This window comes from Xyrauchen texanus, chromosome 5 (assembly GCF_025860055.1).
Source record: "Xyrauchen texanus isolate HMW12.3.18 chromosome 5, RBS_HiC_50CHRs, whole genome shotgun sequence".
Taxonomy (NCBI): domain Eukaryota; kingdom Metazoa; phylum Chordata; class Actinopteri; order Cypriniformes; family Catostomidae; genus Xyrauchen; species Xyrauchen texanus.
In genome coordinates this window covers 1,696,491-1,718,563 of record NC_068280.1, presented here as the reverse complement: position 1 = coordinate 1,718,563, position 22,073 = coordinate 1,696,491, and the positions used below count along the sequence as shown (strand labels likewise).

The following is a 22,073-nucleotide window of genomic DNA, read 5'->3' as shown; positions in this document are numbered from 1 at the left end:
GTAAATGTGGACCGATTTACATTTTAAGATCCGTTCACTCAACACAAGTGGTCACAAGAGACACATTTGAGATACTGAACATGGAAATACAAGATGTAAACTTCAGTCTGTCTCAGTGGACCAATTATGATCTGATCACTCAAAATAGATGTTAACTCTAGGTTTAAACCGGGCCAAACTGTATTTTGAGGACAAATTCGCCAAAAAATGCTGATATTATTGACATATGACAACGAATAACACAAAGTCTCAAAATGGAAGTGACAGATGGTGGCATCTGTGACCTTGTAAAAGGTCTGTGGATCTTTGCATCTAGAAATGTACAAGAATAAAACTGGTTGGCTGCGAGACAGCAGTTCTGCTTGTCTAAAATCAATAACTAGTTAAGTGTCTCCATGATGACAGGAAGTGAGACTCAAACAGTCAAGCAGAGCGCCGTTTTTACAAGATTACTTGACATGAGTGGATCAGGATACTCTAAAACTTTCACAAGATGTTTTACTTCATTTTTAGGTGACTAGCTCCCTCACCTGGTCGAATAGAGCAAAAGTATCTGTGAGCAAAACTGCCTCAACGTCTCCTGTCCTAAAACCACTCTAATTGTGGGATGTTTTCAGTTGGTTTATAGATGTGTTTACAGATACAGTGCTAGTACTGGAACTTTTAACACATTACTATTGTCATATTTAAACTTTTTAAACAAAAAAAGGGGCAAAAATCTGGGTTTCAGTGAGACACTTACAATGAAAGTTAATGGGGGGGCAATCCATAAACGTTAAAATACTAATAGATTCAAGATTATAGCCACAAGACACAAAGAATATGTGTGTTAACATGATTTTAATGTGATAAAATCACTTTCTAACCTTTTCTGTGTAAAGATATAGCCACTTTTACAACTTCGTTGCAGTGATGACATAACGCCGAAAACCCAGTAGTAATCTGCCGCAAAAACTATGATTTAAACAACTTCAGATGAACTAATACACAATACGTCACAGAATCATTAATGTGAGTGCTTTTATAACATTATAAACGTCATATTTCTGCAAAAACAAACATAAAACACTCAAAAAAATGGCCCCATTTACCTTTATTGTTCCTCACAGTATCCTAAATATTTTCTTTTTTTTTTTAATGAGAGGTTGGAAGAGTCGAAATTCATTTTTATTGTAATCAACATTATGCCACAATTGCATGAAATGCCTATTCCTTTAAGGAACTGACGTCATTCCTTCGATTGATTCAAGTTTCAAAAAATATTGCTACTTCTCCAGTCAAAGTTTCCCCTCTACAAGTAGGTAACGTCTTAATGTTGTTATTAGTATTAAGATATATATATTTTTAACTTTCCAAAAAGGGAATGATACGATTTATTTTGAATTTTCTCTCACCTCAGAAAAACGCGCCATTCCTGTCAGTCATACGCATGCGCTCTTCCAGTGCGCGCGCTGGTGTAGAAGCGCGGGAAGGGCCGAGCAAAAGCATGAAACATCCGGCATCTTCACATATAACGTCGATATTTGAATTAAATGATCAATTCACAAGTTGTCTTATTGTTCACTAAATAAAAACATCTCTTCAAATGTCTGTTGACATACTGTGTTGCCTTCCGAAAATATGTAGACATAAAACGGGTAATAAATAAAATAGATAAAAAATGTAGTTATTTGATTATAATACAGCAAAAATGTTATTTGATGTGCTTCACTGATGTTGTCAACATCTTGACTTGAGCTTGCAAAAAGACCACGTGACTTGAATACGACTTTTACTAATTGTCCGACCCCAACACAGAAAAATACATGTATTTTTTTTTTTTAAATGTTAGTACTTTTATTTCCATACATTTTATTTTAGACAAATTACATTTTGTGTGTAACAGCAGAGATTGCAGTTCAGAGCAGTTCCAGCTTTCTTTCAGTTTGCATATTTACAATTTTAGTTTTGAGATGGCAGGAGCAGCAAATTCTATTAAAAAAATAAATAAATTACAAATATATTTGTAGACAATTTATTTTTTCGTTCCCAGATAAACAAATTCACTAGCATACAAGCAGGTCACCTCCTTTCACTCACTGGCACATTTGCGTGACACCGCTCTGCTAAACATTAGATAAGGCTTTTCATCACCAGTGATTTAAAACATTATTCAAGTTTTCAGATGGCATTTTTAAGTGTAAAACCCTCAAACAGCCTCTGTTTTATGTGTGCCCAACCAGAATATACCAATATGGTAATTTACCAACTTAATCTAAAGTTAGCTATATTTTGAATATTTAGTTAAAAACTTATTGAGTCCAGTTATACAGAACCATGACTTACTACAAGTAATTAGTGCAACTTAATTCACTAAACATCGTCATCTTGGCACTAAAACATCTACAAGCACATTTGCTGAAATAACAGTAACAGATGAGGAAGGTTCACGATTTTCCAGCAGAAATATAATAAACAGAAATAACAGAACTGAAATACTTTTAGAAACTGAAAGCATAGCACTAAGCGTCATCAGTCACAGCTAACACACCACTTGCTCTCCGTCAGGGTCCAAATATTTAGCCCTGGACACTCTTTACATGCAGTTACTGGTTTAATACTCTCTTTCCTCTTTGATGCAGCACATTTGTGGTTAGATGTAAAAATGATTATAATTCTGTCCCTTTAAATGTTGTCTTTCACCCTCATTCTAACCCAACAAGAGATGAATAAACTGTCAAATACAGATTTTTGAAAATACATAATTATGAAAATGTACCATTATTAAATTAACACAATACATCCAGATTGAACCATATGTAACCGGTCCTACTCGACCCACTCAGAGCGGGATTCAAACCGGGGTCTCCGCCATGGGAGGCAAGCACGCTAACGAGGAGGCTAAAGGCTACAGCCTCTAGCGTCAGTCACTAGTGCACCTCTTGAGGTTTACACACTGCACAGCTCTCCACATGTTGCTATTGTTAAACATACTTAATAAAAACTGCCAGAAATAAAATAAAAAATCTAAATTGACAAGCTTTGTGTGTGTGTGTGTGTGTGTGTCGATGACGTCCATTTAAATGTTCACCCAAAAAAAAACTATAATTCTGCCATTTACTAAATAAAATATTTTATAAAGATGAAATATTTGGATGAATCTCTGCAGAAATGCAAATATGAATTTGAGGAGGATTTCTGGTGATTAACGACTGTTTGTCACACGTGCACGCACTTTAGACAATTATTTTTATTTATTTATTTATTTATTGGAGCTGAATTCAATTTCATTGTGTGAGAAAAAGCAGCTTGAACCTCCAGCTAACATTTCTTTTTATTTTCCACAGAAGTCAGTCAGATTTGGGATGACATGAGGGTGAGTAAATGGTTGCAGCTGTTTCATTACGATTGGGTGAACTATCGTTTAAACCTCTTGTCACATTGCAGTAGAATGATTTGAGAACAGGTTGTTTTTTTAAATCATACGTAAATTCATAAATCTACAAATCGTCTATAATCTAATGTCAGAAAAGATGAGCGTAAGGCCGTCGATAGATATTAGTAGATCCATATTATTAAGTCCTGATGTCCCATGATTCATAGCTGCGGCGCTCCTGCTTTACAGGAGCATGCTATGGAAATATTCCTAGAGTCACTCCAGCTATTTTGGATTGGACCAACTAAACGCCTGTGTGTGTGTGTGTGTGTGTGTGTGTGTGTGTGTGTGTGTGTGGTAAGACAGATGGCTTTGTCGCTGTCAAGAGTGGGTGTCCAACGGGAGAAGGTGAAGAGGTCAAAGTTCAGCTGATCACTCTGATGCCGAAGTATTTCTTCAGCTGTTCCAGGAAGACAAACGTCAGGATTGTGTGAGGAATCAACCGGATCCCAGCCGGAACTAAACCCTGCAATGTGAATGAACAAAAATGGAAATGTGCGTTTTCAAAACTATTCAAACCCACAGTATTTTACCACAGGAAGTGTCGATATGAAACAACGTCTAGTGCATCAGTACCTTGTAAAAGGCCAGTGGTCCAAGTTTGGCTGTTTCAGTCAGGCAGTGCATCACCCCCTAATGTAATGCAATACACAAGTTACAGGCTAAAAGAGTTCAGTATGAGAACTCTTATATCATGGTAATTGTATTATCATTGTATAGTTATTTCTGCAGGAAATCAAACACAAAAAAAAGTGTCATTTTACATAAACCGTGCAGTGATCCTATCAATTATACACTAAAATAAGTGAATACTGGAACACAAAATTAAAAACAAAGGAAAGATGCTTCATCTCATTTTTATATATATATGTACTTGATGGACATAAAAAAAAATAATAATAATTGTCAGAAATTCACTTTTAGAAGCAATATTTTGATTTTCAGGGGCATTTTTTGCCGTTATGATGGCATGGGTTTTTATCCAAGCCAAGTATCAACACATTTCAACACATTTATGCCATAATATGTCAAACTAAAACTATAATACAATATTAAGAACTATATCAGATGTTACAAATAAAAAACAAAAATTATTACGAGGGCATTTGTTTTGCACATTTTGCATTTCAGGGGCATTTTTGTTTGGCACTTTTGCCCCAAGCATCCCTTAATTACTGACCTTGGTCATTAGTGCTGAGTTTTTACGATTCAATCCCGATTTCGATTAGATATTGATTCAATTGGGTATATTTCGGTTACAATGTCCATTTCGCTTAATATTAAATTAATTCTCTTTCAGCTGTTAAATACACATGGGGCCTTCTAACCTTCTAGCGCACACCTCTAGGTATAATTCGAAAATATAAAATGTTAAACAATATATTTGATCATATTGGAACCTTTTAGTCTATTCCATCAATGAATGTCTTGCCATTGCATATTAGAGTGCATATATATTTTTTGTTGATATGCATAATAAGTCTCTTTAAGACTACCGGCATCAGCCACTGAGCACACATTAATAAGAAAGGACGTGCATGCTTTCTTTTGCGCATCCATGCTATATGTGATTACAACCGAATGTTCCTTTACAAATGGATGCGTGGATCTCGTCTTTGGACACCGAATGAGATATGAGAAGATAAGGAGTGAACGATTTGAAGAACTCACTCTGTATTCTCCTTTAGAGTTCATTAATCGCGTCTTCAACACGTCCAGCGGCTGACAGAGGAATGTTGCACAACCTCCCTGTAACAAAGAGAAAGACAGATCACTGATGTACATAACTAACAAGAATCATTCAACATGATGAATCCAATCCTGTCAGATAATCAAAGCAATCTCACTGCCGACTGGCCATTCAGTGGCCTTCATACTCACAGCAATGAAGCTGGACAGGAAGTGGGTGAGAATGTTATCTCCCATGAGTCCAGTTCCCAACACCAGCTGCTTCGCCTGGTCATAGCATGCCAACTGACAGAGAGAGAGAGAGATTATCAGGATCCACATCATCAACAATCCCACTCCGGTCATTCCCAGAATGCACTGCTTCCTTACCTGTCCGACAGTGACCAGAGCTCCTCTGCTGGATGCCATAGTGGCACCTGAGAACAACTTCCTGGTGCCCTCTGACAGCAAGAGAGAATAAAGACTTATAGAAATGTATGTTCAGAGATACAGCGACCCCAGCAACTATTTGGGACACTTAAAATCAAAACTGACCCATTTAGAGAGGTCAACAAGTTTCATTAGTAAAAAAATGCCAATTCCTGATATGGGATTTTTACATCAATAGTTACATCGTTACACGTGCAAATGTCTGTTCTGGATATCCACAAGATAACGTTCTAATTGTTGATATCTGTAAATGGACGTTGTTGAATGTGCATAAAATAAAAAATAAAAAGTTTTAGTCGGTCTATATTCTCAAATGTTAAGTCAAACGTAAAATGAGGGGGGCAAATGATTCAGCAGAAAGTTCACATGGTGTTACACTTGATTCCTCCTCCAGACTCAAGCGTCATAATAACCGTGAAATACCACATTGTGTTTTACTCAGTACAGTTGCATGTGGAGTCGCAATATTCACAGACAGCAGAGGTATCCGGCTGAACTCGGGAGTGAAGCGGCTCAGACTTTGACCACAGGTCATGGGGCGTTCAATCAGATGAAACAACAGACTGGAACCGAATGCGAGGATCTCTATTTACAAGTTGAACATCTTTCCTGACGAAGCTTTTAAACAACTCATTGCTTAATCTGAGAAACGCTGATCAGAGAGCAAGACGCAACGGCCAAAGACCTCCACCAACTTGTAAGGGGCTGTTCACACCGAACGCTTTTGCAACCATCCGTTTGTTTTTCTACGCAAACTCGCGCTAGATGAATGTCTTTGCTTCCCTTTGTTTTTTAGATGCTGTGTCTAATTCAAAATTCATATTGAGACACCTGCTTTGTTAACTGTATTTGCTGCGCTGCGTCTCGCCTTTATTAGCACAAGAATGTGTTCGATCTGAAGTCGTGGTATTACAGTGAGCATACATTTGGATCGATGGTAACAATCATGACTTTTAGACATTTGGGTAGGACTTGTGTATATTTTTGTCACATTGTTGTAACTGCTTGAGGTTAGCTTTAATGCTAGCATCCTCTCAGCCTTATCGGCAAACATACTGCTGTTCTCTATTAATGCAGCATCTAGTCAACAAATGAATTACGTTATAATGATATGCCAATGTGTACTGTAAACATATCTTTCATTGTTAATGTTTCAAACGTGTCAAAATAAACACCCTCCAGCACCGGACGCAACGGGGAAAAACTTTCGGTGTGGATTTTGGCAGATAACCGATAGTTCCAGAAATCGGTGAGTGCAAATGTTTTTTTTTTTATTAAATTAATTTTTTCAATTAATGCATTTTGTTCATTTCAACATAGTTGAAGTTACCTTATTTTGAAACAGTTCTTGGTAACTTGGTAATCTAAAGCATCAATTTAATTTACCAGTAATGGATTACTCGTTTTTTGAAAATATCAATTCTTAATTTTTTCGAGTAAATGTAATTTTCCTTTTTTTTTTTGTAGTAATTAATTGCCGATATCAACAATTAGCATTTTGACTAAATAATAAAGACTAAAAGACAAAGTTCTTACCCTCCCTCCAGACTCTGAAGAGTCCATCCAGCGCGTGTTTATAGCTACGAGACATACAGGCACGATTCAGATAAATCACATTTTCATTGTATGGACTGGAAAGATTCTGATGTTTAAAGACTCACTTTCTCCGCTGCTCTGGAGGCAGTTTCACATCGTTCTGCATCCTGATGAGAAGAATATAAAACACATTCAGGCCAGATGACACACAGATCAGCTACGAAAACAAATACACAAATAGCACAAAACTAACAAATGTGTTGAGTTATAACTATACACACCGGACATTAACCATATCTGCAGGAGTCCCGATGAAACCCCCCGTGAACCCTGCAGAGAAACAGAAAGTGTGTGAGTATCCGCGAGTTTGCGAAAATGCGTGAAAACTCTAATTAGCATGAATGCAACATATATTGTGTTGTGAATTGTGAATTGTGGTCCAACACGTTTCAGGATGCAACCTCTCACAGAATCCATATTGAGTAGCTAAAAGCGCCTTGGCGTAGAGTATGTTTCGGGCTTTAGTCTCAAATGGTGTGTGTGTGTGTTAGTGTGTTTACCGCCAAACGCTCCCAGCAACACTTTCTGATAGAAAGGCATCGGCCCTTGCCCGCCACTGCCCATCATATCTCTGACCGTTTCATAGATGGCGAACCGAGTGAGAGAATACGACATCTATAGAGAGAAAGAGATATTTGTATTTCGCTGAATTATTCAAGTATTCAGTAACACAACAGTACACGTAACAGTTTTTGAAGATGGAAAAGTTCATTTTGTGTCGAATGTGAAAAAATTAACGACTTCGGTACGTTTTTTATTCATTTGAGATAAAGACATTCATTCGTTTAGTGCGGTAGATTCAAGCGAACCGGCTTATAATAGAAGAATAGAAGCCTTTATTTTGGTCACACATTATACATACATTTTTGCATATATACAGTGAAATGTATTTGTTTTCACATATTCCAGCTAAGCTGAGGTCAGGGTGCAGGTCGGCCATGATACGGCACCCCTAGAGTAGATGGGTCAAGGGCCCAACAGAGCCACCCCTGCCCCAAAAATGTCCTTTTCCACTGCACATTACAACTCGACTCGTTTTTAGGGGTTTTCAACTGTGGATAGTTCCTGGTATCTGGTACTTTTTTAGTACCACCTCAGTCGAGGTTCCAAGCGAGCCGAGCCGATACTAAATGTGATGTCAAAATCCTGCAGATCACTGATTGGTCAGAGAGAATCGTCACTACCAGCGTCACAGGATTTCCGACACGGGACATCAACCCGCAAGTTTTAAAGTTAGCAACAGCGATAGCAGTATCATTTGTTCACGCGACTTTCGAATTGTAAAAAGAAATGTCAGTGCGCAAAACCACGTCATGGTCAATAAACGAGGTGCAGACGGTCCACTCGTTAGCGACGAACGAAACGACTCCAAACGAAAAAGTCTTTCAGGATGTGTCTCAGCTGTTGGCCGCACACGGATACCAGCGGACCGACCAACAGTGAAGGGAAAAGTAAAAAAAAAAACTTAAGTGACGACAGAACCATCAAGGAAAAGTGGAAGTGGTTTGACCAAATGGACGCTATCTAAATCGGCGAGCAATGGGAGGGAGAGTGCGCTGGACTGGCGTTGATCCATGATGGAGGATGGTACATTTTGTTACATTAACTCTATACTCTGCTTGAAAGCTTCACTTTATTTAGTTGAGCAGCTACTGGAAGCTTCTAAAACAACCAATTTAACTGTTACACTTGTGTAAAATCACCATCAACAACTGCTTTATGTAGCACAATGAGCTAGCAGCTAACAGCTAGCGCTCGTGTTATTGTTTATGGTCAGTAATGTTTGTCGCATTTAAGATGATGTTATGGCAGTATAGGCGGCACAAATATGATGATCATCCTATAATCCCGCCCACATTGAGGCGGCACTAAACCGCAGTGGAAAAGTGGCATATGAGTCATTCGGTGGAAGAACGCACGTTCAAGAACTGTCAACAGAACTGAAAGTCAAGGTGATTCAATTCTGAATTTCTGGTAAAAAATACTCCCAACCATAAAACTGCATGGAAACATTGTTCTCACACAATGTTTGACCCGTTGATGCTAACAGTCTTACGGCCGTTAATCTCACTTAACCATGAGATGAACTTTAAACTGAAGACTTCTGTCTGTTGTTACTATAACTCTTCTACTGATGTTGTTCAACAACAGGTGGCGTTCAAGACCTCTAAATGGATCAGAAGTGTGTTCATTTGAAGGCGACGGCTGTGTGTGAATTGAGTTCTCAGTATTCCCAATGTGAATACTGTTTCTCACCTGTCTGCAGAGGGAGGCACTGAGGCCGCTGTAAAGCGCCAACACGCCGTCGTTCCGGACCACGTGCATCGCCATGCCAACCATCTTCATCTTCACTTCCTGCTGCGTCTGCAGGTGCACCTGTTCAACACATCACCATTATAAACCTCAACATCGCAATCAGCAATTGTTCACTCTAAAGAGAAAAATAAACAGCTCGTTCATTCACATGAGAACAGAACGTACAAAACACAAAAGGCGCACACACACTAAAGGAACGCTCGTCTCTGGGTTGACTATATAATTAGGCTGTTTAAAACACATGAGAGGCAGTTCTTGTTGCACTGAAGGGAATTGTTGAGCTCAAGTGTGCAAAATGTGATACTAATTATTAGGTACCTGCCCCAACATGCAGGAACACGAATATAAAGCTCACATACCCATTGAGAAGCACAACTGAACTAACACGAACACTCTGTTCACTCTTCTGCACGTTAATGGTTTGGGGTAGATGCCAACAGTCGCTTTGACCATGCCAACCATCTAGGGCCAATAATTCAGGTCAGCAAGTTCCGAAATTGGGAATGTTCCAACAATCGGATCAATTTAAGCTTGATATTTTTACGAATTTATGCACAATGATGTAATATATTTAATTATAATATTTATTATACCTTATTTTAAAATGTATTTTAATTATAATATACAAAATGATTTATATTTGGGGGCCTTTCACAGTAAATATTGATATGAGATTAATTGTGAATTATGTAATTAATTCAATTCAAATGTGTAATCGATTAACAGCCCTATATGGTCAAATGTATCCTTTCTGCTTGTAATAAATTATTTTTAATGTATCATTTTTTTGTGTTGGATAGTGTTGTGAATTCAAAACCTCCACTTATGCTCTAAAAAACATTGCAACCCTAAAATATGCAACCCTAAATGCCCAGACTGAAATATTTTTCCAAAATTCACCCCAAAACAAAATATGCATAAAAATATAGCTATTTTATAACCAATGACTTAAAAAACACATTCAAGGAGGAGAAAAAAAGAACATTTCATCAATATCGGTGCTTGGGACTCTTAGATTGATACAACACTTACGTTGAAGTCATTAAAACTCATTTTTGAACCACTATACAGATTTAATATTAGCAAACTATAGTTTCGGAGAGTCGTTTAGGACTATCGTTTATCTACTTTGTGCATGACACATTGTTCCAACAACTGTTTACAGACCGATTGTGTCACTTTTAATTGACTATAATCACAATTCCAGTGTGTCAGAAGTTTACATACACTAAGATAACTGTGCCTTTAAGCAGCTTGGAGAATTCCAGAAAATTATGTCAAGACTTTAGACAATTAGCCAATCAGAACTGGCTAATTGAAGGTGTACTTGTGGATGTATTTTAACCCTCTGGGGTCGACGGACGTGCTGGCGCGTCCTGCTGGATAATTTCGTCATTACAGCAGACACAACTTAAAACATTTTTGTGTATACAGATTAGTGTAAGACATCATTAGAGACTATAAAGGGTCTACTTTTATTTGTTTACACTCACAATAACAACAAAATATTGTGCTTTTGTAGAATAAAGAAAATAAAAAGGGTGCGCTTTCAGCAGTCTCTGTGTTCGAGTATATTTCAGAAACACGTCACAAAAATGAACTGAAACTCCGTGAATACTGATCACACAAACACTGAAACATATGTCTAAAGAAAGCTTAAAATGTCTACTTTTAAATAAAACTATTCCAATTTAAAACAAATATTCTCCTGCAGTGTAATCCGTATGAAACAAAGCGATGTACAGTTTCTCCTGGCTCAGCTAATTATCTGTAATGTGATCACTCCCACCAGCAGAGGGCGTCATTCATACGCTAATGTACTGAGACGAACAACGCAAATGGTGAACGCCCCCGACTGTGCCTTAAAACAGAAAAGACAGCACGATACACAAGTGAGAAAACTCCTGGATAGTGATGAAGAGTTACAATTTTCCTCAGAAGAAGAGCGGGACTCCGATGAACGTTTGTATTTTGAAGAGAGACTTGATCCAGCCGAGGATACAATTTCAGACGAGTAAGTCAATTAGTTTTCATTAGTTGACCTGCTATTTTATATAAACATGAGAGGTCTAGTTATATTAGATATATACGGATAAAGCATTGCTCGCTTCAGACGTTACAACCAACTGTTCTTATGACATCAGTCAGTATGTGTGTTTGTGGTGCATGCTGGGAGTCACAACAAAATCTGAACCAATTGTGTATTTTATCTTCTCAGATAAACATGAGAGCCCTCAAATGATTCAAGACAGGAGAATACAAGAAGCCCTGAAAGCTCTCTCTCTTTCCCATTCATTCATATAGTGCCTCATTCATTAATGACATTATAGCTTATTTCCCTAACTTGCTTTGTGAAACTTCAGCTGAAGTATTCTCCAGTACCCCTGCAGAGGTGAACTCCAGCACTAGGTCACGAGAGAAGTTTAAAAGATATTCAAGATCCACCAAACTGGACTCAACCGGTTCTGCACACAAACACACTCTTTGTTCACTGACCACACACACACACACACACACACACACACACACACACACTGTACAAGCAGATGGCAGACATGTGTCGAATGCACACGTGTGTAACTCCCCAAAAATCTGGACAAAAGTATGCATGGACTTCCATATCTCTTTATTACACAATCAAACACATTGACGCGCTGGTATGGGAGCATAGCAGAAACTGTACAATGCGTTCTCATTGATGCTGATCTTATAATATCACTGGCCTTTAATGTAAAAATAACATTTGATGCCTATAATTTTGAGTGTGCATATGAAATGTTTCTTTACTGCAAAACGGCAAACCAATAAAACAAGTGGCACGCCAGTTACAGCACCAAACAGAGGCTTCACTGCCTGAATGTCCTTCAACACGACCGCAGGAAACCCTTAATTACGGCTGGAAACCCGAGACTCAGAAACCAACCTATAGAAGACCCCAAAAGAGGGTGTAAAACTGATCCAAAATAGGCCAAGATCTTAAACATACTCGGATTAGGGATCAACCGATATGGCCAATTCAGATGTCTAGAATTCAGGGTTAAATAATTCAATTTAACTACTTTAATTGCTTAAATTAAATGTACACTAATTTTACACAAAATGTGCTGGGAAAGTATTTGTAACCAGAAAATGTTTATTATCCATTGACGAGGGTGTTAAAACATTATACCAATACATTTAAAGTGAAAACACTCACGTCTAGCTACTGGAGGTTTGCCGATAGTTCATTTTGCCGAAACCGATTTATCTAAGGTGGTGAAAAAGGCCAAAAACAGATTAAACAGCTGATAGTTTTTAAAAATTGTGCTTATACTTTCTATACTGTAATGCCTAAAGACAGAGACTACAGGCAGGCCGATATATCGGTTTTACAGATTAATCGATGTCGATATTTTCTTATCGATATATCATTTTATATAGTTTATCTGCAAAATTCTATGCCAATTTTCTTTATTATTTTATTCCGCCGTATTCCTCTGTGGCTGGAAGTATTTTTATTATATAATCAAGTAATCTAAATTGAAACTAGGGCATGCGAAGGAAAATTGACTATACGTTAACATCGTAAACATGCCCCATCAGCACATACACAGTCTCCAAATTCATATCTTGTGAATAATAGTACAAATTATTCTTAATTAAACCACATCTGGCGGATAAGTACACTTTAAAATGCTTCATTTGGTAAATTCTTAAATATAGAGCCTTGTAATGGAGCCAAGACTCTGTCATTTCAAAATAAGAGTCCCAAGTGTGTGTTGGTCTGGTTTATAGTTAAAAGTAATTCATTTTGGACTCTTGTAGCCTCGGAGTCCGTTCCTGTGACAGTCCGAATTTTTTTTTTTTTTATTTATTTTTGCATTCTTAAATCAAATTTAAAACTATCGGCCAATTAATCGGTTGCCTGCATTTTTCACCACCTCAGTTATCGGTCTGCCCCAAATAGAGTCTTCAAGAATAAATAAAATCCCATATGTATTTTATTAATCAAACAAATTCCAATAATAACGAGAAGAAAAAAAGATTTAGTGCATAACGCAGGACTTTTATCTATAAACATGCACGAAACACATCAGGGACTCCTATTTTGAAATGACGGACACTTGGCACGTTACAGTGCAAATGAAGCCATTAATAGCCAATGCATTTCACCAGATGAGGTTTAATGAGGAATACGGTTTATTATTTTTCACAAGATATGAATTATGATACACAATGTATGTTCTGATGAGGCACGTTACTGTATGAAACATTAACTGATAGCTGCAAAAAGCAGCAATCGGCCCCGATTAATTGGTAAAACCGCTATATCGGTCTAGCTGCACAAGCTCAGCTGGCCAAACACTTGCATCTGTGTATGTGTACTTGTGTACAGTATGTTTCTGGCCTTATATTAACTGACCAGATAATCTCAAAATGACAAAATAACCTCCAATGTATCAGCCTAGCTCATACTGTATAATGGTCTATAACCGTCTCAAACTGATCTCTGATCAGACTGCAGTAACACTGATACATTTACACTAATGCGTTTACATGGTTAAACCACGAGAAGGGCATGCACTTTATTTTTTAGCAAAACTATGGTGCCGCCATAGTCAACCTTGAATGTGGACCACTTCCGGTATGTCCAACTTCCAGCTGTTGTAGCGATACAAAAATATGACATTATTTCAGGCTGGCAATAAATGCCGAAACATTATTATCATTAACTACGACTGTCATAAACCCATCCGCGCCATCTGATACACCCCCACAAACTTTGCACTAAAACTGCATCTTGTTTCATCTTGGCAAATCAATAAACACATTTTACTCTCAGTTCTTGTCAGATAGCGCTCGCGCTTTCCTAGCGGTGTATAGTAAACAGACACGCGGATAAAAATTCAGCATGGCTTACAAAACTGGATATAAATAAAGGCATCATCTGAGGTTATGCAGGTACATATGAACGGAGGATCACATGGAGACAAGAAACACTGCATCGTCACGATCTCGGTAAATTAAGAAGCACATTTGATTACCGTCTCTTCAATAAAACTGATAATCTGATACAAATCTGACGAAAGTAGGCCTAACTTTAAAAAGACCGTCATAGAATCACTCAACTGACGTCTAACGCGACGCGACGCGCGTCTCACCTTGACCAGGTCCAGCGGGTGCGTGCAGCAGGCGGCTCCGCAAGACGCGAGGCCACCGAAATACCACCGCGACATCCGTTTCTCCGTCATCTCTCCTGTTTCCGTGAATTCCCCTCGCTCTCTGACAGTACCCGACGCGTCCCGACTTGTTAACTACGGGGTGACGCGTTTGAACACCGTGCGATTGCGTGTAGGGATGATCTCTTGAATCTTCAACCTCGTCCGTGAGTAGTGAGGTCGCGAGCGTGCCGGTTATTCCGATGTGCACGAGCCATCTCAAGTGCGTGGCGTGCGTGACCGAAGCGCTTGGACAAACACGCGTCGCAAAGTTCACTAGCAGCCAATTGCTCGCGCGGGATCAGGAACGGCCTCCCGGTGCACCGGATGCACCTCCTGCCGACACACGCGCGCGCGCGTTATAATGAACACCGAAAGAGAAAAACATCCACGCGAGTGTTCAGTGCTTCTGTACTAGCCTCAGTGCGAACAGCTGTTCACTCTTAAAGAGACAGTAATCGCTAGGCTAATGAGTGCGCGGGAAGGGTGCACTGTCTCTTTAAGACGAGTCTCTTCCGCATTCTAATGCGGGGATACATTGTATCAACTACAAAAGAGCAGCACTAGAGTGGTTTAATATTGTTTAGTGCTACTAATCTCCTTACCAGAACCTTTGCCTTTCAAGTGCTGCAATCATCAACAAAACTACTTTGAAGTTAGATATCTATAGTCCCTTTGGCAAGTAAATAATTGACAATTAATCTTAATATTTTGCAGATGGGCCCTTACACTATTTTGTGTATGTGTACCAGTTAGATTAATGTCCTCTATATTTATAGTAATGTAATAATCTATCTGGTAGTAGTTATTGGCTACATGGCAGTTCTGAAACAAAACAAGTACAAGCGATGCATAATCATGTCGTTTCTAAGATCCAGACATCAGTATTGTTTCCGTCAGCAAGGCACTGCCTTGTAAGGGTTGTTCGTGCAAGTAAAGTGTTGCAAGAAACCTTGAACTAAAAGTTTCAACATTGTAAAAGCACAAAGAGTTCAAGAGGAAATTGATGTGTGAAGAAATGGTGTATGGTGAAAAATCTTAGCGGCTAGTTTCTATGATTAAAAACATGTCAAAGTTGATTGTCCAGAACCGTGAGATTGGATCCTCAGTTATGGAGGCTTTGGCTGACTCTGTTATCTTGTGGACGTTTGCAGTACTACACTTTCTATTTGGCCATCGTGGACTGAAATATTGAAATATAATATTGTGCTTCTGTGAATAAGGTCTAGCGGCTGTCATTGATTTGTCAGGTGTTTGTTTGCAGGCTGTAAATGTTCTTTGTTTCCATGGTTATATTTTTAGATATTGCGCATTTATTGCATCTGGATGGAGCAAGTCAACGCAGTTTACTGATAATGTAGAAAGATGATAAAACATTCAGGGCTTTACTGAAAGCATTAGTGGCTTCAAGCCTAATGGCCCACCCCTAGCGTCATTAGCGCTTTTCTGTGTCAGACTCTGCCTTCCCTACCAAGGAGGAAGCGGGAACCAGTGAACAATCAACCAAATGTTTAATTTCAAACTCAAATTCAAACAGTACAACGAAACAGATGCACAGACATGTGTGTCTCTCTCTCGCTCTCTCTCTCTCTCTCTCTCTATCTAACTGGCATCTTCGGCTCATCTTTATCCCCCTCCCAGCTGATTAGGACGATTCCGTGCCAGGCGTGCATCCTCACAGCCCGGCCACGCCCTCCTCCTCTTCACACACCTCCACCACCTGATTCAGGCCAGGGAAACCAACGGCTTGACATACTCCCCTCCCTATGCCGCCATTCGGTCCTCCGCGATGGCGAGTAGTAGCACTGGACCTTGTCTCCTGAAAGATGTCAGCGACTCCTCTGCATCCTGGTGGACAGCAGCGCGCTCCCCCACCCCATGGTGGACGGTAGCAGCTCCTCCGCCCGCTAGCGACCGGCAGTGACTCCTCCGCTTCCTGCCGGATGGCAGCGCGCTCGCCCACCCCCGGTGAAAGGTAGCAACTCCTCCGCCCGCTAGCGACCGGCACACAAGCATAAAGATAAGTGCTGGAATATCAGCCCCAGGCAGCCAAACTGAGTCTGTATTTGGTATTACTGATAATGTAGAAAGGTGATAAAAACATTAGCAGCATTACTGAAAACATTAGGGTATTAAGCCCGAGTGGCCCACCTCTAGTTTTGTTAGCGCTTTTCTTACATGTGCGCAAATACGTAAAAATTATTGCTAGGATAGCAGCCACCAGCTTAAGGCTTAAGTTCTGGTGTCAAACCCCTAGCATCACAAATGAGCATTTCATTAGCAACACAAACTAATGGGTTAGAATCCCCGGCAACACACTTATACTGGTATATACTGGTATATAAAGGTATACAACGTACGTCGAATGCAGTGTAGTCACTTTGGATAAAAGCATCTCAATAAAAAAACCTGTGATGACTGTTTTCATGCAATGGTTATAAAGAGGATTAATGGAACTCAACCATATTCTCCACTTCCTCCAGCATTATGACGTCATGGGATTCTGGAACACAGTAGACACACTGTTTATTGTCCCTGTCCTGTATTCTGCTATTGTGTTGTGTGATTACTGCCAACGCATTACACACACTTACATACCAGGCATGCATGTACAGTCAACACACGTAAACACATGCAAAATAAACGATTACATTAGGTTTATTAGACACATGTAGAATATAACACATCAATAAATAAATATTTCACAATTACAAGATAATATGAAAGTATTAATTATATTGAGCACTGACAAAAGCAAATAAAGAAAAAACAACATGTGAGACGAATAATAAAATCAAATTCAGAGGAAACAAATTACAGACCTTAAAGTCAACATGAAATCAAAATGGACCCTGTTTACTTTCTTAATGCATGTTTCTGGTCTTATTGAGAATGAAACATCCATGTTATCCAAAAGAAAAAGTGTTTGTAACTTGTAAGTAAGTACATAATGACAGAATTTTCATTTTTGGGTTTTATGGGCCGTCCAGAAATCATTTATCTCTTAATATCTGCAGATTAAATCTTTTAAGATATGCCAGGATGAAGTCCTCAAATGCTCCTTTACACAAACACCTTCTCCGGTTTACTCTCTGTGGTCGTGGGAGGAGGGTTCACTTTCCCCCGTCTTCCAAAAACAGGCATGGCTGGAACCCCAGGGGAGGCGGAGCCTAGATATGAAACAGCCCCGCCCACCAGCATCAGCACAGTCACACCCCATCCCAGATAGAGGGCGGGTCCCAGTTCACGTTTAAGCGGGGCGGCGACATTCGGGTCGTAGAAATCTCGTATCACCACATATGCAGTCCAGCACACCGGTAAAAGGAAAAAAAACGCAGCCAGGAGGAAAAGTATCGCCCCTGCCCTCACCAGCCGAGTTTTAGACTCATGAGCATCACCCAGACAGCGTGTACACTTCAGACCCACCACGCAGAGTGGGACGGCAAACAAACAGAGGAGGAGGGACAACACGCAGAGGGCGCGGCACGTCTGGGTGGAGCCTGTGAGGGCGAGGCCGGAGTCGTAGACTTTGCATTGCAGACGCCCCCACTGTGACAGGCAGGTCATCCAGAGCCCCTCCCACAGCACCTGAGAAACCACCAGCTCATCGCCTACAAATGCTGACACACGCCACCAGGGGGTGGCACACACCAGAATCCCAAATGCCCAGCCGGCCACGCCCAGCACCAGACCCATCACCTGAAGGCCAGTGTTTGCCATGACTGCTGGAGAATTAAGAAGTGCCGTTAGGTGCTTCGGGTTTCAGGAATGTATTTATTTGTATTAAAGAAAATTTGTCTCCTATTTGTTTATCCAAAATGAGGTTCAGGGCAACTTTGGAGAGGAGCAGTTTTTGGATCCTTCCTTGAAAAAAAACACGATAATAAGAGACATTAACAGGTGCATCGTTGCAAAATATCTTAACTATGATACTATAAGTTATAGTGTCTTCTTTAGTAATAACATTAATACTCAGTAAGTTTTTAACAGTGTTTTTTAAGATAATTTCCCATCTCAACATCTTTTACTTTAACATGTAAGGCTTAAGATAGTGTGTTGGTTTGCTTTTTATCATGCATCATCCATCACTACTATCATCATTTTTGTTATTAATGCAGCATAAGTATTATTATGAACAATCCAGACATCATTTCTATTCACTGTGAGTTCCATAAAATATACTTACTAAAACAGTTATAGAAATATCTGCATTCCTTAAGTAGTTTAGCATTGATGAACTCAAATATTCATTCACAACAACATAATCACAAATCAAACTCAAAACACGGTGATATTATTCAGAGATATGGTTGAATGATTTCAGAAGCTACTCACTGTGTCAGAGACGTGGTTCTGTGTGTGTCCGAGCTGATGTGGTCTGTGTTTGTAGAAACACACTCTTTGTTTTCATATGTAGGAGTAGATTAACATCTGACTGCTCAGAGCATCAGCTCATAATTATGTCCACACACACACACACACGGATACAAAGTAACAGCTTGCACTTATGCAGGCGCCTACTCACGCATGAGAGAGCGGCCGCACACATACGCAAACACCTACATACAATGCAAATGCATGTATACTCACTCGCATGCACATCAACGAATAAACACATTCCTGCAGTTGTTCTTTTCACTCCATAGCAGTAGGTGGCAGTATGTAAGACTAAGATGTGGGGAATGCTCCCTCTCTCAAATGTTGATCTCGTCTAGGGCACCAAAAGTGTCAGAAATGGCTCCGGAGGTTCCAGTTTCTTCCATTCATTTTAGTACAAGTCTGGTCACTATTAGAAAACCTGACCGGGTTGTTTCCTGAATACATCTGACACCTTGTCCTACATTTACATTTATGCATTTGGCAGACACCAAAAGCAACTTACAGTGCATTTATTACAGGGACAATCCCCCCCCCAGAGCAACCTGGAGTTAAGTGCCTTACTCAAGGACACAATGGTGGCATCTTAGTGGTACTGGGGCTTGAACCCCCAACTTTCTGGTCAGTAACCCTGAGCCTCAACCACTGAGCCACCACTGTGATGCTGTCAGAGCAATCCCATACTGTCTTCTCACTGAAGTTGCGTATGGAGATACATTTTCTACGGCAAACCCCAAGGGGAAAAATACACAAGCACACACGTACACATGTTTTACATTTACATTTATGCATTTGGCAGATACTTTTATCCAAAGCGACTTACAGTGCACTTATTACAGGGACAATCCCCCCGGAGCAACCTGGAGTTCAGTGCCTTGCTCAAGGACACAATGGTGGTGGCTGTGGGGATTGAACCAGCAACCTTCTGAGTACCAATGTATTATACAGAGCACTTATTACAGGGACAATCCCCTGAAACAACCTGGAGTTCAGTGCCTTGCTCAAGGACACAATGGTGGTGGCTGTGGGGATTGAACCAGCAACCTTCTGAGTACCAATGTATTATACAGAGCACTTATTACAGGGACAATCCCCCCGGAGCAACCTGGAGTTCAGTGCCTTACTCAAGGACACAATGGTGGTGACTGTGGGGATCAAACCAGCAACCTTCTGATGACCAGTTATGTGGTTTAGCCCACTACACCACCACCACTTATGTTCACGCGTTACTCCTGTTGAATTGCCGAGGAGCCAAAAAATACATTTTGCACATTTAAAAAAAAAAAGTAGGTATCATTATTAAACCGAGTTATTTCATCAATGTCTGTTCTAATGAATCTGACACAGTTTAAGAGCGATTTTAAAGGTGTCACAGGGTTGCCCATGTTAACGTGGGACATTGGGTTGAATGGGAACTGGCAGAGCAGTAAATCGTCTTTTATTTGCAACACTTAAAATGCATCATAGGCTGATATATGTGTAACGGAGTTTAAATAATGCTGTTAAATTCATGCATTAATTGGGAAAACTCGACATTGGCTGTTGCGTCACTCGCATTTGTGTGCGTGATATTGCGGGCGGAACTACCTTACCACCAAAAGAGTCTCATATCTCTCGCTGCTGGTAAGTCGCATCAATAAGCGCTGCTTCATAAAAACTGAGTTTAGATGGTTTTCAAGTGCAAAGGCTGGACTTTTATATTACACACAAGTTTACTTCATTTGACTGTCAGTTACTAGTTCTGCCAGTCGAGTCAAATGTGTTATTTGCAATGATAAAATGGAGAGTGTGTGTGTGTTAACCTGCTTGTGAACTCCAATTCTCTGTTTATTTTCATTTAAGACATCTTAACTCTTTCCCCGCCAGCGTTTTTAAAAAAAAGTTGCCAGCCACCGCCAGGATTTTTGACGATTTTCGCTAAACTTTAATGGCCCGCAGAATATTTTCTTCCATGAATATATGAAGATGCTATATATCACAATAAAGATCTGAGCCTCTGCTTTTAGCCAAAAACAATTTTTATTTTGATTTTATTTTATCTTCATTTGTTCTTTTTTTATTGCGACTTGAACAGAGGTCGGTTTTGTCAAAAAACAACATTTCAGACAAAAAGCTGATAAAAAGGCATGTTTATGTCTGATATTTTGAGCTTCTCAATACTCCACTTCTTCATGTTTGAGACGATCGCAGTCTGTTTCTTTGATCAAAGAGTTGCGTACTCTTTCAAAACATGCGCAGGGGTCTTCCTTACCGTATAACACCTAAAACACGGAAACCCGGAAAATTCCGTGTTTGGCGGGGAAAGAGTTAAGCAACGTGATGCACTGTACGCTAACCAGCTTTTGGTCGTGTTTGTCTCAGGTATGTTTTATTCAGATTTGTCATGTTCTGTGTAAAAATGTTAGCTAAATTGAGTGTTAGCATTAACACACGTGCTATGTGCTCGCACGTGCTGAACTGTGTAACTGCGCAATTTTAGGTCTGCGTTCTGCACTTTCAATATTTCATTTATATAAAAATATGTAAAATGATGGTTACTTAAGTTTATAGTTTCTTTGTATTTATGTGAAGTGATAAGAGAAATGAGAACAGAGACAGTGATTTATTTTTTCTTTAATGTATGTTTTATTTGGAGTTTTATTCCACTATATGTTCACGATCACTTTGTAAAAATGTATATCGAGCAGAGTCTCATATCTCTCGCTGCTGACGTCTTAAGCAACGTGATTTTGGTAACCAGCTTTTGGTCGTGTTTGTCTCAGTTCTGTCTGTCTCAGGCCCAGTAAAGTGAATTCTTGAGTGACCATCCACCTGCTCTCAGTGTGATTCCATCCACACAAACACACACAGTCACATATGTGTCACTAATATATTTTCAATTGCTTATTTCTTTAGAACGAGTAACAGTTTGCGTAACTTTCTCCAAACTTTAAAGATTGACACTGAATCTGACAGCCAGCAAATACAGTAAAATCTCAATATATTGACTTCTCTGAGAATTACTGATAAATAAATGTGCAGACGTTGGACCTCCAAATCGATCCCGCTCCAGA

At 39.6% G+C, this 22,073-nt stretch overlaps 2 protein-coding genes across 2 annotated transcripts; both read right to left on the bottom strand.

Moving 5' to 3' along the window:
* Positions 1-1,832: 1,832 nt before the first annotated feature.
* Positions 1,833-15,086, bottom strand: slc25a10b (solute carrier family 25 member 10b). The gene is made up of 11 exons (XM_052126705.1): positions 14,587-15,086; positions 9,386-9,505; positions 7,630-7,744; positions 7,351-7,399; positions 7,195-7,236; positions 7,070-7,113; positions 5,474-5,544; positions 5,297-5,389; positions 5,087-5,164; positions 3,992-4,048; positions 1,833-3,881 (listed from the first exon to the last, which is right to left on the bottom strand). The coding sequence occupies exons 1-11, from the start codon at positions 14,674-14,676 to the stop codon at positions 3,780-3,782; spliced, it is 861 nt and encodes a 286-aa protein (XP_051982665.1). The 5' UTR covers positions 14,677-15,086; the 3' UTR covers positions 1,833-3,779.
* A 1,726-nt stretch (positions 15,087-16,812) lies between these two features.
* Positions 16,813-19,105, bottom strand: LOC127643814 (claudin-4). The gene is made up of 2 exons (XM_052126709.1): positions 18,979-19,105; positions 16,813-18,507 (listed from the first exon to the last, which is right to left on the bottom strand). Exon 2 carries the CDS (start codon positions 18,361-18,363, stop codon positions 17,707-17,709), a length of 657 nt encoding a protein of 218 aa, XP_051982669.1. The 5' UTR covers positions 18,364-18,507; positions 18,979-19,105; the 3' UTR covers positions 16,813-17,706.
* Positions 19,106-22,073: the final 2,968 nt, after the last annotated feature.

Coding starts and splice junctions, on each gene's coding strand:
- slc25a10b (XM_052126705.1), bottom strand. CDS start 14,676: ATGACGGAGAAACGGATGTCGCGGTGGTATTTCGGTGGCCTCGCGTCT. Junction 9,506..14,586: donor ACCCGCTGGACCTGGTCAAG/GTGAGACGCGCG, acceptor TGTGTTGAACAG/GTGCACCTGCAGACGCAGCA. Junction 5,390..5,473: donor CTCTGGTCACTGTCGGACAG/GTAAGGAAGCAG, acceptor TCTCTCTGTCAG/TTGGCATGCTATGACCAGGC.
- LOC127643814 (XM_052126709.1), bottom strand. CDS start 18,363: ATGGCAAACACTGGCCTTCAGGTGATGGGTCTGGTGCTGGGCGTGGCC.